General features: G+C 53.8%; 1 protein-coding gene across 1 annotated transcript; it reads left to right on the forward strand.

Annotated features, from left to right (window-relative positions):
• The first annotated feature begins 3576 nt into the window (after window positions 1–3576).
• On the forward strand, window positions 3577–6737 carry LOC125545769 (transcription factor bHLH77-like). The gene is made up of 8 exons (XM_048709803.1): window positions 3577–4840; window positions 4934–5146; window positions 5249–5314; window positions 5400–5468; window positions 5559–5633; window positions 5743–5979; window positions 6064–6154; window positions 6257–6737. The coding sequence occupies exons 1-8, from the start codon at window positions 4277–4279 to the stop codon at window positions 6292–6294; spliced, it is 1353 nt and encodes a 450-aa protein (XP_048565760.1). The 5' UTR covers window positions 3577–4276; the 3' UTR covers window positions 6295–6737.
• The last annotated feature ends 6464 nt before the right edge of the window (window positions 6738–13201 follow it).

Below are 13201 nucleotides of genomic sequence, written 5' to 3' on the forward strand. Positions count from 1 at the left end.
AGAAACCTACTTGGCCAATGTGTTTGAATATCCTCCAAAGGCAGATGCGCCACCAGACGATAGGCCAAGGATTCCATTTGGTAGGAGTTACTCGTACACAATTTGTTTCATTTTAGTTGACAAAAGTTGATAAGAAATTTTCTATAAGCTATTTTGCAATACGTTCGTGGCGGCGCTTCGGTGCTACCCTAGACAATGTCGAAGAGCTGACAACCTCGTGTTCTCCTTGGCTCTTTAGATCGACAAGTTTAGGGTTTGGTCGATGGTATCATCATTTTGGGAAGGTGAAGGCAATGTGTTGGCTGTTTGGTTCTCTGGCAGCACCTCTGACATAGTTAGTCGTCGATGCTTTAGGCGGGGTTCCACGGGGGCAGCTCATGAGCTTCCGTCTCATGGATGTGCACATCAGGATCCATGCAGTTTTACGGTGGCCTTCATCGGCAAATCTAGTGTCTGGACCGTCGATCCTTCTAGATCAACGTTGTCGACCTTTCTTCGTAGAGTTCCGGGAACGGTGCAGAACTCCAGTTGCGACAACAATTGGCGTGCCATCGGCATGTCGAGCCCGAAGAGGACGGATAAATCCCCAAGGACCACAGTGCAATTTTCCTTTTTGAGGGCTTTCTTTGCAATGCTGTTTTTTCATTACGGAGAAAAAAATATATTCTAAATTGAATTGTGTTCTACGGAAGGAGCAACAAGAGCAACAGCAAGTGGGCCGGCGTCAGGCGTCGTCCACTACTACACACAAGTGAGCGGTTGAATGCTGTCATTAGTGTGCACCGTGAAGTATTATTCATGTTCGAGGAGCACGTTTGTTGAACAAATCTCACAGACAGGCCAATCACAAATCCCCCACACTCGGCGCTCGTATTCCGTGCCGTCTGCGCGCCCGTACTCCCCTTTTGTTTGCGCATGCCTCCACACACGCAACTTCACGGTCTAGCATTCGCACGACCGCGATCCCCATTGATTTGATTAGCTCTCTCACGTGAAAAGATGGCGAGGGTAATAAGTGGAGGCATGTTAAAATCAGTTTATTTGAAAAGAAGATATTCCTACGCCCGTTCCAACAGAATTCCATAGCGCAAGTCATCGGGCCCGCTAAAAAGTTTTCAAAGACAATTGTGAAAATTCAGAGGAAAATGAAGGAGTTCACTCCTACGCGCCCGAGCGCTACAACGCTCCCCCCTGATTTCAACGGGTGAGGGGCCGGTGCGCCAAACCTTCTCCCTTCAATTACTTAAACAGGAAAGTTTTGACGCTGTCTGAAACCGGCCACTCCAACCCGTGCGCGTCAGATAGCCAAGCCCGAAAATGAAAGGGAAGAAGGAGATCAAACATGATTTTTGAGGCCCGCTGGAAAAAGAAGTGATCGGGCACAAGGGGTTGAAAACCCCAATCAATCAACCAAATCCAATGGGCTGCCGCTGCATCTTCGAGATAAAGAATGAGGGCGAGGCAACGAACGATGATGATTAAAAACCTTCTTGTTTTGTTGGCTAGGAACCGGTTGTGGTGGTGGTGGTGGTAGCGGTAGTAGGATCCAACCCAAAATTCTACTAGTACCGAGTATCCCTTGCGCCCCTCAATTCCTCGATTTAATGATTGGTTCATGGACGCCGTCGGCTCCATCATCAGGGACCATCGCCTTCTCACACCTCTCGGTTGGAAGCTTGGAAATATCCCCGGGTTCGGAAAAACGGGGCGCAAACAACCGTGTAAAATGATTTGTTATGTCCAAATGCTGCCATGTTTGTTTGCACTACTAGGCATTTTTTTATGTTTGCATGCGTCAATCAGGCCAACTCCACCGCACGGCCTCAAACGGACGTGCCTCTGTCCGTTGTGTCGTGAATGCGTCCAACACGCGGGCGCACCCCAATTAATGTCCGGGGTGGACGTGATTAAAAAAACATAAAAACTAAAATAAAATGTTGAAAAAGTAAATAAAAAAATATAAAAACATAAAACATAAATTAACCATCACGGTCACAAAACGGCCCAGTTCCACGGTTCACATTCTCATAATTAACATTAAAAAAACGCCGCCCGTGCGCTCCTGCCATGTCCGTCGATGCCGTGGCCGTCGCCGTCTTCAGTGCCCGCCGATGTCATCGTCGTCGCTGACGAGACAAACATAGTCCGGCGGCGTCCAGAGGTGGGACGACGGTCCATGGTACACGGGGGCGGGTTGGAAGGCGGCAGGTACCTGCACCACCTCCTCCCGTGGCGACGCGTCCCGCTCCGGTGACCGCGGCGGCGTGGGGCACCAATTCACGCCCCCCACGGCGTCTGCCATCTCCGGAGCCATGCACGATTAGCTCCGGTGCTGGCCCACCAGGCCCGGGTGAAACGCGGCCACCGGCTCCTCCTCCATCACCTCCTCCGCCCTCACCATCTCCAGCTCGGGGAAGGCGACGTCGCTGATCGCAGAGAGGGCCATTGTCTCCTCGAGGCCCGACCATTGGCACTCATCGTGCGTGTTCATGGAGTCCTCCATGACACATTGCATGAGCCGGGCCTCCTCCTCCGCTGTCATGCGAGGAGGTGGAGGTGGCGATGTAGATGGTGAAGGCGATGGCGTGGGCATGAGGCCGCGCACCCGCGTACGCCCACGCACCTCTCGACGTGGCCGCCGCGGCCCCGACGACGTGCCGGCGAAGAAAGAGGCGCGCTGCACGTTGTGCTCGTCCCTTAGCCATGTGTCCTAGAGCACGAAGTTGGGGGCGTACCTATCGTCGTGGAAGAGGTCGTCGGGAAGGAGGAGGCGGCGGCGCTCGATCTCCTCGCGCGCGCACGGCTGCTCGTCGAGACCGACGGGATCGGGACCCGGTCGGCGGAGAGGTGCCAGTTGTTGGGGAGGTGGACATTGCTCCACGAGACCGGCGTCCTCGTCTCCCAATAATACCGGCATACATCCGCGTTGATATACTGCCGGTTGCGCTCGCCGCCGGCCCTAGGACCGATGGTGAATGGGGCAGGCACGGGGCCCCGACGCGGTGGCGATGCGGCCTCCTCTTTCACGGAGCCGCGACGACGTCCCGGGGAGGAGCCGGTCTCACAGTCATACTTCCCCTTGCAGCCGTGGTTCCATAGCCCCATGGCTGCGAGGCGGCCGGCCGGCGAGTTGAGGACAGGGAGAGGCTAGGGTTTGGAGTGGGGCGTGTCGGGTTTCGAGGAGGCGGCGTGCTGGAATGGGGAGTGTGGATGACGACCGGTTCACGGCCTCCCCATTTAAGAAGGACGGCGACCGTTTGTATGGGCGGATGACAGGTGGGGCCGGCCGCACGTGCGCATTGATGTTGGCGGGTGGGAGGTAGATAGCCGCCTACCACGCGGCCCCGATGCAGACGAGCATCGTGTTCGTTTACTGTGCGCCGCGACTCAAACCCAGCGCATGTTTACGCTTGAAATGGATCGGCTTGGACACAAAACAAACCAAATGGGCTCAGGCCGTCGCGCGTTGGGCCGTTTGATTTATGCTTTTTACCCCAAACGAATTGGGACGGGTGGTGCGGTGGAGTTGGCCTCACCAAATGCAACGCACCCTTTTATTACCCCGCGGTGAGCTGACCTCTCTCCGTCCGGTGCTTGTGTCTCCAGCCGGCTTCTTCCTCCCCTCCTTGTTTCATGGCGGGGAAGGGTGGGGCGATGATGCCCATAGCCCGTCCAATTTGACCCATGCCGTCCTGGACCTATATCATACGCACACGCGCGCTCTCTACCGCTCCCACCACGCTCTCCCGCAACCTCGTCTCGTCCCGTCTTCTGCTTTTTGCTCGCCTGCGGTGGGAGGGAGCTTTTCGCTTTGGTTTAGGTGCTTCTTTCCCACTCACCACTTTCCCCCCTCTCTCCTCCGCCCTGCGTGCGGTGTCACGCACACCAAAAGCTCCTGCCTTTGCCTTATCTCAGCACCGGCACCACCCTGCCCCCGCCCCTAGTGGGATTTGGTGGGAGCTGCTCTGCTCGCTCCAGCTACTTGCCTCCCTCGCGCGCTTCTTTGCTCCGCTGGTGTCACTCTCGCCTCGTCACCGCACCTCACCTCGCCGCACCGCACCGCACGCACGCGCGCGCTCGCGGCGCTCTTCCCTTCTCCTCTCTTCCCGGTGGGCTCGGAATTCGGACTATTTCTTGGTTGCGTCTGCTTGGGGCGCGGCGAGCGGCGGATCTTTTGCGGAATTCCGGCGGGGAAAGGGCGGGGGATGAACTCGGGCAGCCGGACCAGCTGCCGCCGGCCACGGCGGGCTTCCTCAACCTCAACTGGGACAGCTCCATGGACGCCTCCCATCCGATGGCCTCCTCGCCGGCCTCCAACTCCGCGGCGGCCACCGAGGGGCTCGCGCTCCACGGGATCTCGCCGCGGCCGCAGCCGCACTACGGCGCCGGCGGCACGCCGCTCGGCTCGCCCACCAAGCTCAACCTCTCCATGATGGGCCAGTACCGCCACCACCACCACCACAGCCCCTACCCGCCGCCGCCGCCGCAGGTGGGCGGCGCCGGCCTGCCCACCCTGGAGAACCTCATGCCCATGGGCTCCCTCGACCAGTTCCTCGCCGACCCGGGCTTCGCCGAGCGCGCCGCCAGGCTCTCCGGGTTCGGCCCCGCGCAGTTCGGCCTCCCGGACGACGGCCCCGTCGGCGCGCTCAAGGAGCTGGAGCTCGGGAGCGCCCGGGACGACTCGTCGGTGTCCGATCCGGCGTCGGCCGGCGCCGGGATGGCGCTCAAGGGCGCCTCCGACGGCAATGCCAGGAAGCGGAAGGCCGGTGGCGGCGGCAGCAAGGGGAAGGGCAAGGACGCCTCCGTGTCCACCACCTCCGCCAAGGATCTCCTCGCCAAGGTACGCAAGACACATACAGATTTCTGCTCTGTTCTCGAAGGAGCGAGAGGTCGATCTCACCCTGCGAGCACCGCCGTCGCCGTGGCCGTGCAGGAGGACTCGGCGTCGAAGCGCTGCAGGTCCATGTCCATGGAGGAGGCGGAGGAGAATTCCGGCAAGGGGAAGGCCGCGCAGAGCAGCAGCGAGAACGGCGGGAGGAGGCAGGGCAAGGACGGCGCGTCCAAGCTCCCCGAGCCGCCCAAGGACTTCATCCACGTCCGGGCGCGGCGCGGCGAGGCCACGGACAGCCATAGCCTGGCCGAGAGGGTACGTACAATTCTCGGCCTCTCCCTCCCTTGCATTGTGTCAGATCATTTTCACGGCGGAGTAGAATTTCTCATGCCCTGCTTCGTCTTGTGCTGTGCTCAGGTGAGAAGAGAGAAGATCAGCCAGCGGATGAAGCTGCTGCAGGACCTGGTGCCCGGCTGCAACAAGGTACCTGCTCATCATTTCGCAATCGTTGCGATGTGCCTCGGTGTGCCCCCGGATTTGAGACCTGGAGAAATGTTGCCCGTTTCAGGTGGTGGGCAAGGCCGTGATGCTGGACGAGATCATCAACTACGTGCAGTCGCTGCAACGGCAAGTCGAGGTACACGCACGCCCCCATTGCCAACCAAAAACAGATCATGAATTGCCATCTGAAACACTTGTTGCCATTCGTGTCAACTTCTGCCTGCAGTTTCTGTCGATGAAGCTGGCGACGGTGAACCCGCAGCTGGACTTCAACAGCCTGCCCAGCCTCCTTGCCAAAGATGTGAGGACCAAGCATCTACTCCATATGCATGCATACATGCGCGCTCCCGTTGCCACATCCGGCTCAGCTCACTCACTCGTGTGCCGATTTTGGGTTGTGATGATGGCAGATGCAGCAGCAGTCGTGTGGGCAGCTGCAGCAGGGCTCGTCGCATTTCCCGCTGGACGCGTCGGGCGCGCCGCTCCCCTACATGGGGGGCCAGGGGAGCAGCGACCCTCTCGGCTGCGGCATGTCCGACGGCGGCGGCATGGGCGACGACCACGGCGCCATGCACCCGCTCGACCAGGCCTTCTGCCGCCCCATGGGCTCCCAGCAGCAGCACTTCCTCAGCGACGCCGCCTCTCAGGTAACACTTTTTTCTTGAAAAATTCATGTCGCAGCTTTGTTTTTGTAGATGCTGAACAATCTGTGATTGTAAACGTGTGTGCAGGTTGGGGCCTTCTGGCAGGATCTGCAGAGCGTGGTTCAGATGGACATGGGGCAGAGCCAGGAGATCGCCACCTCCTCCAACAGCTACGACGGTGAGTGCAAATCCAGTTTCAATTTCAGCCTGAATTCTGAAGATCGGCATCACTTTCAACCAAAGATCCGGATGCTGAATTTTGTTCGGTCCTGCCGATCAGGCTCGTTGCAGACGGTCCACATGAAAATGGAGCTTTGACATGATGATCGCCGGGGAGAAAGCTTGATCCGACTACCACCGACCGCCCTCGACGACCCCCGCTGTACATAGGGAGAAGCAAAGGCAGGCAGGCAGTCAGTCAAGCTTGCCATTGAACCATCCATGGAAGCGCTCTGAGATTCAACCTAACAGTGTTGGGCCCTTCTGGTGTAATGATTCTTTTGAACAAGAAAGGGACCCGGCCGTGCAACAGTAGCTTAGGCTAGCTCAGCGTATCATCATCATCATCATCATCTCCTTTCTTGTGCTAAGCTGCTAGCAAGATCGATGGGTACATAGCATGGCTTGCGCATGAATCCATCCTCGGCCACCCTTCGTGCCCATTCCCCCTCAAATGAGAGGGGATCGCATTGGAGATGTGTAATAGTATCATTTGTACTGCCATTATTATATATAATATATATATATTTCTAGCCTATAAATACCATTATTAAGAAGATCCTGCATACCAACCATCAGTATGCTAATCTAATATAAACACGCTGGTTTCGCTAATGAAATCGGAGCCCCTTGGAGAAGGCCAGGAGCCGGGATTGTGGCGGCTTCTTTGGAGCCAGGGCAGGCAAAGAGAGGGTGTGAGAGAGGACATGGACAGAAGGAACAAGCAAGTTGCTGAATGGGGCTGGGATTTGGGATTTGTGGGCGCCTTTCTAGCTGTTGGAATTGGACGGATGAGCAGCCGGACCCGGCGACGGGGACTGCACCGGCTCTGCCCGGCTGGGACACACACACACGCACACGCAGACGGTGGCTGTGCCGTGCCGTGCTGGGTGCTGATGAGGACGGCCTGTAGCTGCCCCATGATTACGAGTAAGTAAAGACGGCGGACTGGACTGATTCTACGCGCGTACTTGCAGTACATCAGACACGCCATTCACTGCGGATTGCCCTGCTCCTGTTCATCTGCGGCTCGCGCCAGTCAGTTAAAATGAGAGAGAGAGAGAGATCATCGGATCACCGCATTTACAACGCGGATCAGATGAGATCGGCACTGTCTCAGCCGACGACGACGACTGAAATGCTCTTCGTTTTGATAAAGCCGACGACGGACACGCAAGTGTTCTCTTTGTTGTTAACAAACATACATGCATCGCGGTCGATCGATCCATCTCGGCGTCGGTGCGTCCAAATCATCCAGGCTGTGTGCGATCGCGCATGCAGCTCGGCCGAGAGACGGGATCTGCCCGTCCCGGGCCGGAGGGGACGGACGGGCGCTCCTTGTCAAACCACACTGTCTGCGCGCGCTGTAGGCTGTAGGCTCCGAGAGAATCATGGCTAATCGGGGCGCCGGATCTCGGAGGCGATCGCAGGAGCAGTGATCGCTGCTCGCTAATTAATCCGAGCACTGCCGCCGCGACGTAATGCAGGTGTACATGACACTCCACGTCCAAATTACGCTTGATCATCACTACGTACCAAATAGCAATGCGGCAGGGGCCGTGGTAGTACAATATATACAGTGTGATGCGTGCTCCTGCTACGCATCATCTCGCAGGTTTAGACCTCTTTTGGTTCATAGGATAGGATTATCATAGGAATAGGAATTTTGTAGGAAATGAGATGACATGTATCTTAAATCCTATGAGTAGGAATAGGAAACGAGATGTCATTTGGTTGACATCAAAGGAATTTTTCCTATAAAATGTGAAGGATAGGAACCAATCCTATGTAGGAATAGGAATCTATTCCTATGAACCAAAGGGCTCTAAAGGAAAAAATCTTATAAGAATCCTATCCTCTAAACTTCCTATGAAATTCCTCCAAACCAAAGGAGGCCTTAGCAGGGTCACCATGACGGCTCCGACTCGTACACGGAAGCCCTTTTTTTAATACTCGATCTGTTCCAAATTACTTGTCGTGGTTTTAGTTCAAATTTGAACTGAAGAACGAAGGGAGTATATAGCAAGTTAAGTGTACTTCATTATGTATCGACCATTATATGGGCGATCAGATTTGGTGCTGCGTGCGCGTGTTGCTCGTGCGCTATTACCTTAATCATTCTTCGTCCGTCCTGTTCTTTTCCGTTTGCAAGGGACGTGCATGCCGGATTGGAGGAAGAGTGGGCTGAAATAATGTCGTGTTAGCTTGGAGGCAAAGGCTCGGAGGGCGTCACATTCGGAGAAAAGTTGTGGATTAGAGAGGAGGGACGACGGCCACGGCAATAAGGTCACACGTTTCGCTAGCATGGGCTGTTCGTTTCTATGTGTGGTTTCCAAGGACGACCATGCGTTACGTGGCTAGCCATGTCCGTTCAGACAGCCAGCCGATGATAACCTATCCCTGTGGGTATGGCTATACCTTTGCCTGTTGACATCACATCTTTTCATAGTAGTCTTTGAGGCACTTGTGCAATCATCTTTTCTCAAAACGGAATTTCGCCTTCCTTTATAATAAAAAAGGCACAAACGGTTGAACCAATACATAACGATGAGAAAATCATCGTACAAGTAGGTCCGAATGAAAAATAAAGAAGCACCGGGCGAGTGGCACAAGTGCCACTAACCGACGCCAAACATGAAAAGCAGTAGAGGCCACCCCTAACACACTACAATCAAGACAACTGAAGAGGACCAGAGCCGTGCTGCCAAGAGAAACCACCGTGCCACGAGGACCCGAACACACCGAGCCATCTCCGGAGAGGGCTCACTCAACATCGAGACAACCCCTCGCCCCGAGACGTGGAGCGCCGCTCCTGCCAAGAGATAACAAGGACCGAGAACGGAGACCACAAGGACACCTCTACAGAATAGGCGATCATCGGAACCACCCCTCGCCAAAGGCAAGGATGCACTACGCCAATGAGAGGGCAAACCTAACGCCATAAGCCATATGCAACCGAGAGGAACCGAGGGTCTACAACGACGGCCTCAAGAGGGTGATGACACCAGGTGTCATCGTCGTCGAGTCGGAGAGATGGACTAGGATTTTCACTTCGGACCCTTGGCACCTTGAGGGGACCCATAGCAATGTCCCCTAAAGGGAAGCGACATCCATAAGTGTCGTCGTTGCTGGTGCCGGAGCACAGAACTTTCGCTCAGACCCACACAAGTATTACCTGCGGACTCAAGTTACCGATCCAACCCATGAGGGGGAGCCGTGGCCTTTCGCGCTAGGCCTCCAGATCCAGACAGGGGATCGCCATTGCCGAAGCCACGACGACACCAGGGCCACCTGCCACCCCTCCCCTTGCTATTCATATAGCCAAGAGAAGGTGCCACCACCGCTGCCACGGTGCCCACCAGAGAGCCACTCGTGTAGCCTCACCCATCCAGGGTCGCCGCCTCATGTTGTTTTTGAAAGTTTAGAAGTGACCTTTTTGAATTTAACATTGGGGCTCGATTAAAGATGCCCTTAGTAACAAAACCAAGAGAGAAAAAACAAATAAAAGGTCAAAGTCACATTTATTTAGGCTGAGCACCCTCCCCCTCTGCTCACTACTTTCCTTAACCGCGCCATCTTGTGTACACGGTTAAGGACGGCAACCCCTTGTTCTCTATTCTCTTTATCTATGAAATGATACGTAATCGTTGCATATTCGTGAAAAAAAACTTTCTTTATCAATGTCAAATCTTGATGCTCTGTGCGTGTTTCACCTCTTCGCCATTTGTGGCTAGGTTGAGCGAGTCAAATCATGTGTCGTCGTAGAAAGTAATGATGGGTGTGGTTGCTGACCCATTAGATTGGCGTTGCAGGTCCAAAGACGTTTTATCGTCCAGCTTCGATCCTTTTATCGGCCATCTTCAATCCTTTTATCGGCCATCTTCAATCTTGTTCTATGAGTAGATCTAAAAAAAAAAAAAATCTTGTTCTACGAGTAGATCTCAAAAAAAAAAATCTTGTTCTACGAGTCTGACAGGTGAGGGAAGCGGATTTTTCCTAACTCGTTGCGCGCGCAACGTATATCTGAGCCACCCATCCATCCTTGATGTCAAATCAACAATGCAGCTGGTCCCATGCATGCATGTCAACAGCAATAGGCCCTATGCTAAAAATCTGACACGAGGTACAGAAGCCATCGGTGGGCTACCTCATCATATTTGCTAGCAAAATTAATATGTCACCATAGCTTCTAAATAAACTGTGCAAATTTGAATTTGTTTATGTATTTGAGTTTCTCACGGCTAGCTCTACGAAACAAGTCTAATATTGATATATTTCCAAAAAAGTTTCATAAACTTTTCATCAAAGTTCAGACAAGTTGTTTATAAAGTTCTTCGGTCCCAAATACATTTTCTAGGAAAGTTCTTTAATATTTCTAACAAAGTGCAGAAAACCTATTTATAAAGTTCTCCAGCTCCTGGTCCTGTTTATTTATCACTTGCAAATGAAAATGAAAGTTCTTCACTATGCCCAGCAAAGTTCCTCACTAAAAACACAGATAATCTTCTAAAAAACCATAGTTCAATTCCAGTTAAAAAAATGTGTAACAAAATTATCCAAACCTTATCTTGTTCTGAAGATCTTAGTGTCGGGAGTTCAAATATATATAAAGTTTTAAAAACAAATTTTGATTAAACTGTCAAAAGACAACTAAAAGTAACAAAGTTTTTGAAGAGAGAAAAGACAACCTAGCCATGCATGTGTACTGTAGCCATGCATGTGTCAGTCTTTGGGAAAGAAAAGAGAGGCAGAGAGGCATGCACATGCAAAAGGCCACGATCCATGCGGTTGAACAGCGGCTGTGATTCGGGTTGCGCACGCCTTATTCGACAGGTGAGGTATCTGAATACTAATGAGAATATACCTCTACATAGTATATTCTCAGAAAACTTTGTCAATGTCGAAACTCGGAATATTTGCTCATCCATATGCGCTGCGTGATTCTTCAGTACGCGTGCACATTGAACCCTGCGTTCGTATAATGAACAATGATCAAAACTGAACCAACCAGTACAAAAGTCACTTTGTGCATTTAAATACCGAACCGAAAAACCATACCGAAAATAAACCGATCCGAACCATTTGAACTTTGGCTTTTTATGGTATATACCTAATCAAATAAACCAAAGTAAAAAATAATTTTATATTTCTTGTGATGAACAACCATACAAGTTGTCATTTTTCTTATACATGAGTCAAATTCATTACTAAGAACATAATTTTTTCTTGTAACATAGTCATTTTTTGCTCTTTTTAAAATGCTAAGCAGTAAGCACGTCCATAACCATCAACAGATGAATCAATGCATGCATATAGCAATGCCCTACACTTATATATATAGTTATATACCATTTGTGTAAAACAGTAGTATGTGTTTTGAGTCATAAATTTGCAAATTATTATTACGTCATTTTCAAAGTCGCGTCAACTTTGGTTATCGTGGTATATATTGTAACCATACCGAAATAATTTGGTATATACTGAAACCGAACCGTACTTTAGTTTCATACCATATTTACCAAAATATTAATACCGTACAAACCAAAAACATATAAACCAAACCATGTAAACCGAATAAAGCGAACGCACAGAGTGCAGTACAAGAGAAGAGAAGGATGATTGTCTGCTCAATCAAAGCCATTTTTTGGTGTACCTCAAACACATGATTAGCTGGTACTGCACTGCACCGGATGAGCATCGACCGATCATGCGTTGCGTTGCGTTGGGCCCATCCGGAAGGGAAGGCGAGCTCCATTAATCCCCTCCCCGGCCGCTGCTGCTGCTGCTCCACCATACCAACCCGACGCCGCCGCCGCCGATGGCCCCGTTCGTGGCTGGCGTGATGCCGATCCCCCTCCTAACAAGCAATGCGGTGTCTCATCTCTCCGTAAGCAAGCGTGGCGGAGGCGATCCGCGCGCACGTCCCCGTCGTCGGAAGGCAATTCACCATTAGGTTTTACTACTACAGTTTATTACCGCTGCTGCTGCCGCTCTACGCGTGGTGCGGCGGCGCAGGGGAGGTCGACAGGTGGCCATGCATGGCCCGGGCCGGATCGGGAGCCTTGGCGGGGTGGGGGCGGCGGGGAGCCAGGGCTGCCGCTGCGTTCAGGGACGGGGGGGAGGGGGAGGGCCAGCCGCTTCTCCTGTGCCGATCGGCGGACTGTCCCTCCCCAGCGGCGGTCTGCCTGCGCCCGTTCGCTGCTGCGGCGACGTCTCTGCCCGTCGTACGTACGTGGACCAGATACGGCGTGGTGCGCGCAGCTTGCGCCTGTCTCCGTGCGTCTGCGGATTGCAGCTTACGCAGATTCCGCGGCGCTGCCAGTGATGCCGGCCGGCCGGCCGGCCCCTGGTGACAGTGATCATGATGATGTCGCCGATGGCCGGCCCCCGGCCGAGAGCGACGTACGGCGCCGCGGTCCTCGCGTCGCGTGGTACCCCCGCGCCGTGCCTACCTGGCGGCTGGTCCCCGTCCGTGCATGCATGCATCCATCGCTCGGTGTCATCTCCGGATACGACTCCGGGTCGAGACACACGCGCGGGCGCGCTCCCGTCGCCGTCGGCCTCGCCGCCTCGATCGCCGGCCGGCCGGCCACCGCTGCCTGCCCGATCCCGTCGGCGAGGCAGGCCCCGGCTCGTGGGACTCGCTCGGGCAGGGCGCGCGCCGGACGCCGGTACGGTCATGGCCGATGACAACTGTTGGCAACAGGGCGTGGGTGCGTGCATGATATGATGCGTCGCCTCGGCCGGTCTCGGGCCGCGTGACGGACCGACCGACCGACCGATCGCGCCATGCATGGATGGATGGATGAAGGGATATGGCGGTGATTTGAGATTTGAGATGTCGATCACGTATGTGTCGTGTGGGCCGTGGTGGATAGATAGATCATGCAAGTGATAACGTAGTACTCCGGTACGTGATTGGTGCCGTCGCTTCCATGATCGATCGGGGCTCGTCCAGATATGCAGTACGTGGTACGTACCGCCGGGTCTCTCTCTCACTCTCTCA

Source organism: Triticum urartu, chromosome 3 (assembly GCF_003073215.2).
Source record: "Triticum urartu cultivar G1812 chromosome 3, Tu2.1, whole genome shotgun sequence".
NCBI lineage: Eukaryota > Viridiplantae > Streptophyta > Magnoliopsida > Poales > Poaceae > Triticum > Triticum urartu.

Excerpts from the sequence above, each read along its gene's own strand:
- LOC125545769 (XM_048709803.1), top strand. The coding sequence starts at position 4,277 with ATGGACGCCTCCCATCCGATGGCCTCCTCGCCGGCCTCCAACTCCGCG. Across the intron at positions 5,315-5,399 it reads TGGTGCCCGGCTGCAACAAG|GTGGTGGGCAAGGCCGTGAT; the intron begins GTACCTGCTCAT and ends TGCCCGTTTCAG. Across the intron at positions 5,469-5,558 it reads CGCTGCAACGGCAAGTCGAG|TTTCTGTCGATGAAGCTGGC; the intron begins GTACACGCACGC and ends TTCTGCCTGCAG.